Source organism: Notothenia coriiceps, unplaced genomic scaffold, assembly GCF_000735185.1.
Source record: "Notothenia coriiceps isolate Sejong01 unplaced genomic scaffold, NC01 NC01_scaffold00004105, whole genome shotgun sequence".
Lineage (NCBI taxonomy): Eukaryota > Metazoa > Chordata > Actinopteri > Perciformes > Nototheniidae > Notothenia > Notothenia coriiceps.
Genome location: NW_011336806.1, coordinates 1 through 5,790, shown reverse-complemented (window position 1 = coordinate 5,790; position 5,790 = coordinate 1). Strand labels below are relative to the sequence as shown.

Here is a 5,790-nt window from a genome sequence, read left to right as displayed (position 1 = left end):
GGTGTTCTCTGTAATGACTTTTGGTTTTCTAACCCATTTATGTAATTATTCTATCTCTTGAACTGAAGTTAAAATCAAAATGCTTTTCTGTTTTCTCTTTTTGTTTCCTTTAAGGAAAACCCTCTCAGATCATCACAGAGTCATTGGCCACATTGTATGGGAACTAAACAGAATGCATTTCAACCTTTTTTTACTCATTCTAACAATTTTCTCTATGTGCTTCTTGTGTCCGCAGCAAATAATGGCAATCAAAGGATGGCGCCAGCAAGCGGCCTCACTCCCTTGTCTCCCTCCGAGTCCTTGCACACCAATCTCGTCACCCCGGAGGTTCAAAGATGAAGGTGAGTGGGTGGGAGGAGGAGGGGGAGGAAGGTAGAGGCGGGGATGCAGGATGAAAGCGGGGTGGAAATACGCCTGGCCGAGCACTNATTTAAATTGGATATTCTATCCAACATCGATATAGCTTCTTTCTTTCACAGCAGCATTGGATCAGTTCAGTTGTGCAGCATTGGATCAAAACAAAATAAAGCTTTTTATTTTGTTTTGATCCAATGCTGCACAACTGAACTGATCCAATGCTGCTGTGAAAGAAAGAAGCTATATCGATGTTGGATAGAATATCCAATTTAAATAAAAAAATAACCTTAAGGGACAACTTGAATGCTTTTTTTTCTCTTAATGCATTGCATAAAGATCGGATCGGGAAAAATCGGTATCGGCAAATTGTCAAAATCAAATGATCGGAATCGGATTTTGAACAATTGAAATTTTTCAAAAAAAGGTGATCGGGACATCCCTAGTGGAGACTATCCTGCTGAACAAACGTGTAAGTATCATAAAAGTGTGTTTGCCACTAATCTTATATACTGCCATATTCCACTTTTTTTGTTGAGGGAGCTCTTGTGAAGTAACTTACAGGTCAGTCTACAAAACTCCATTATCACATACCTTGTCATCGATGGTGTCAAACTTAGTGAGAACAATCCCATCAATGAGGCGAGGCTTTTCAGACATGGAGTGGTCGGCCAGAGCCTGGTTGAACTTAACCTGAAGACACGGGGAAAGGAAACATGAGTCACTCGTGGAAAAACTGGTGACAGCTGAGTAAACATCTGTCCACCACACAGATTACTGGAGCAACACTGCCCTCTGCTGGAGAGTTTTTAAAACAGCAACATGAAAACGAACCTGTTTGGTAAGTGCACGTTTTGTTCAGCCGGATAATGTGGATAATCGATCGATTTATGACTGTTTTACAAAACGTGCATTTATCAAACAGGTTTGTTTTCCACAGACCTTATTTCGAGCTATTTTCCAAATACCAAAGCACCACTCTATTAGTGTTGTTGATTTAAGGGTGAGCTGAAACTAAGCCTTCAGTCTGTGCATGAAACTAAATCTAACGTAACAAAGGGAATCAATATACTGCTTTCCACATTTGAATCCAACGTGTGTGTTCTTACCAGCTGGTCAACTGCCTCATTGCCAACCAGAGCCTCTCCAACAAACAGTACTAGGTCAGGCATGTTGATCGCGATGAGTTTGGCCAGCGCTGTCATCAGGGGCGTGTTGTCCTGCATACGCCCAGCAGTGTCCACCAGCACCACGTCGAAAGTCTGGTTGCGGGCTGAAGAGTTGGAGTACATGTTATTTGACCATTTAGGTGGCATTTATGCTTAATGGGAATGGCATGTGAAATCAACAAGGAACAAAATCTTAACAGCTAGGAATACAGAAGCGTAATTTATCGAAATCGCTAAATGGGCTAGTCCATACTTTAAATGCTAATAAGTGTTAAATTATGAATGGATTTTGGAGCTGCAGATATATCCTGGCCTACAAATCATTTACTTCAGACTTAACAAAATAAAATACACCCTGATCAGATTAACATATATATCCAATGATAATAAAAGTAATCTTGTAAAAAAAAAATCAATCCTTCCAATACAGTGAAGCATAACAAAATGATAATCGCAATTTGTTATTTATCCAAATTGTGCAGCCTTAGTTAGGAAATAGATATTTTACCATAGGCAATGGCCTCCATGGCGATCCCAGCAGCATCCTTCCCGTAGCCCTTCTCATAGAGCTGGACCACGGGGCGGCCCCCGTGCTGCTCGGGGGGGTGCAGAGAGTTCAGGCGGCGCTGGTGAGTGCGCAGCTGCTCCACGGCTCCGGCTCGGAACGTGTCACAGGCCGCGATCAGCACAGTGAAACCGTTCTCTATCAGCCAGAAGGAGATCTGGAGGACCAGGGAGGAGTTTACATGAACATGTGTGGGGCACAATGTGGGCACGTTTCAATGCAACACATGAACGCTGAAGAAAATATGGCTACAACTTGCGCTGGGCAAAAATACAATAATCAATTCACTTTTTTCACAAAAGACAATTTGACAATTTAGCTGTTTGAATTCAGGGTTGTAAGAAATGTAAGGCTGTTTTAAATGCTTAATGATGCTGAATATACTTTAAGTAACCAGAAGGGTAGTGATATTTAAGTGAGAAGAGATATGAAATTCCTTTGTGTGCATTAGTTAAGTTTCATTTTTGTATTCCTATTAATCTTAATACTATATTTCAAATATCACTTAAACAACATCAGTTTGCAGAAATAAATGCAAAAAAGGAACAAAAACTGCAAAAACATGTTTTGTTCCTCCTCAAGCTTCCGACATGACAAGTGAAATGACTGCTATCGAAAAGCAAAAAGCATATGACTGCACATGACCTATAATATTCAATTATTTAATATCATAGCATTATACTCATCTCCTTGACATCATTCTGAAATTATTTAAGTATTCACTTTAGTGTGGTTTACCTGTAGGCCATCAACAATGATTTAACACTACACTAGTATATCTGGGTTAAAGCAGCTATTTCAATCTACTGTGTTATGCACGTTAACAATTTCCCAAACTTAATTGGGATTTTGTTATGCTGTTTATTTTTAATTAACATAATTACTATGTTACACCCAAGAGGCTCCAAGTGCTCTTGGGTGTTCCCTTTAGATGACAGGCATGTCTAAACATGTTCTCCTCACATAGAGATTGACGTGACCTCTTACAAAACAATGCCAAACCTACCCAGTAAACCCCTGAGCCTAGAACTAGTTATCCGTGTCAGCAAACAAAGAGGCTCCTACAGGAAATGGTCTAATTGGAGTACATGTCATTACACTCAGTGCTTGAATTTGAATACAAAAGGTGCCAGTACTCTGAATCAGCAACTGTTTCAAGTCCATTTATTTATACAGCCCAAAAACAAGTATTTGGCTCAAAGTCATAGTATATCTTATAATGCTGGTGGGTTTGTCTCTTTACTGTATATTTTAGAAAGGCTCACTGTACTTAAACAAAATGACTCAGGGTGCATCTGAGATTAGAGGGGGTGCAGTGGTAAAGTGCTATTTTTATAAGTGGGGAGTGGACCTGACACCCTCTAGGGGGGTCCGGGGGCATGCTCCCCCGGGAAGATTTTTTTTTTAAATATTGAAGTTAGATGCATCAATCTGGTGCACTTTGAGAGCAACATGAAGAGATATATGGATACCTCTCAACATCCATAATGAAACAACTGTAAACAGATTTACTTTTTCTTTATGGATATAAAAGAAAGTAAAGCCTGACTCCTGGCGGCTGGTGAAATGACTCCTCGTCCCTGAGTACACTTAACATCTTTCAGCAGGAAAGGAGAGAGGGAATCCTTATCCGGCGACAACCGTCTTTTCACACTATTATTAAGCCACGCTAACATCTAACGTTATGTGATGTCTTTTCTGCTCTAGTCTATCGCTGCAGCGCGTCATGAGATGCGTCATGAGATGCGTCATGAGGTGCGCCATGAGATGCGCCATGAGATGCGTCATGAGATGCGTCATGAGATGCGTCATGAGATGCATCTAGGGCTGTATCTCAGGTCGATTAAATGGAATCCTTGCGTCCCTCACTTGCGTTGTTTCCCTGCGTTTAGTACTGCGTACCGGCCCAATTCAAGCACTGATTACACTATTAACACAGAAAACTCACCTTGGCCAGGTTGGTGGACTTCCCCACCCCGTTGACCCCACAGAAAGTGATGACAAAAGGCCTCCGCTGGCTCTGCGCATCCATCACATCTCTCAGAATATCCACCCTCCGCTTGGGCTGCAGGATCTGCACCAGAGAGCCCTGCAAGGCCTGCTTTACAGTTGAGGCCACAGCTACACAGAAACACACACAAACACACATTCAAGTTGTGCTTAGATCCCCCCCTTCATATTTAGTGACACAAACTGTATCATATAGTTATACTACATAATTATAGCTCGGCTGAGGTGAGAGCACCAGAAAGGGGACATATTATCAATATGATTATACAACTTTTAAGGCCCTTCATGATTGGCTATGAGCTGTTATCAAGATACTGCCTATTATGTTATTTAATTGGAAAACACTACACAGACTGGCCAGTTTGTTCTTTTAGTATTGATGTATTGCTAAATCTAAAGCAAAAAGGCTCATATTATAAATAATCTACAACGTCAAATAAGCACATGGTGTCGCAACACTTCTCATATTTGACTTTATAATATGTGAGATGTTTACAAGTACAACATTCTTGTCTGGGCAACATTTTAAATCCTATCCTGTGCAGATGAACCCGAGGGAAAGTTCCTGTTTTAATCCATTTACTGCAGTAATCATCAAGACGATGATGTGGAGCACCATTACTGTAATCACATTACTTTCCCCAGCATGTAGACTGGTGCGCTCAGAGAAGGACGAGTACATTGCATTGAAATAATGATAATTAAAAGGAAGTGGGAGAGGATGCTGCGAAGGTTACTTACTGGTGAATGTGCCCATGACTTTGCCCTCCAGTTTGATGGCTACAGAGTCACAGAGCTTGGAGGAGATGTCGGCTGCGACATTCTTTGCTATAGGATTATAAGAAGAATGAATAACAGAAAAGTTCATTTTAAATGTTGAAGAAAAGGAAAGGGGCAGTTAGAGATATGTGATGTCGTACCGATGAGGTGGTCCTTCATCTTCTCCAGAACTGGCTCCATGTCCTCCCGGGTCAGGCTCTTGGAGCCCACGAGGCCCTTGAGCATCCCGAACATGCCCCCAAAACCCCCGCTCTTCTTGGAGCTGAAAAACAAAAGAATTGACTATTATTTATATTGATTTAATTTTTTTGACTTACCGGAATTTTCGGACTATAAGCCGCGCCTTTTTTCCCATTTTTCGACCCTGCGGCTTATATAACGGTGCGGCTAATCTATGGATTTGTACAGCTAACGGCCACTAGGGGACCTCCTAAATCTATGGATTTTACAGGTTACAGTCCACCACCTTTAACTCTATGGGCTCTATGGCCGGTCCGCGCCCCCCACCTTTAAGCGGCGGGCTCCAGCAGGAAAAGCTGGAGGCCGGAAAAGAGTGAGACAGGTAGCGCGCAAAAGTAAAAGTGGAACCGAGAGTGGTACGAGAGACAGTACGAGAGCGAGACAGTTTGTCCCCGTACCACTGGTTGAAAACCACTGCTGTAGATCACTGCCGGTACGTGCGCTGGGAGCGCACCGTTTAAGTTTGAAAGTTGAAAAGTGTGTGTGTCTGAAACGCTATGTGATACAGTACAGTTTACACAGCACACTGTTCTGTAGCTACTATTGCACTAAATGGTAACACTTGAATACGTTATGCAAATATGCAACTTGTTTGTTGAAATGTTAATAAATGGGAGCTTCCTCAAACAGCCATCTCTTTCCCGACAATCCCCTCTGTGCACGAACCCTTAC

At 41.9% G+C, this 5,790-nt stretch overlaps 1 protein-coding gene across 1 annotated transcript; it reads right to left on the bottom strand.

Moving 5' to 3' along the window:
• Nucleotides 1–898: 898 nt before the first annotated feature.
• Nucleotides 899–5,711, bottom strand: LOC104942062 (signal recognition particle receptor subunit alpha-like; the record flags this gene model as incomplete). Its single annotated transcript, XM_010767258.1, has 7 exons — nt 899–1,047; nt 1,464–1,627; nt 2,032–2,245; nt 4,037–4,209; nt 4,840–4,926; nt 5,019–5,160; nt 5,707–5,711. Coding segments are annotated over 7 exons (908 nt in total), but the record flags the coding sequence as incomplete, so codon positions are not given.
• Between the last annotated feature and the right edge of the window lie 79 nt (nt 5,712–5,790).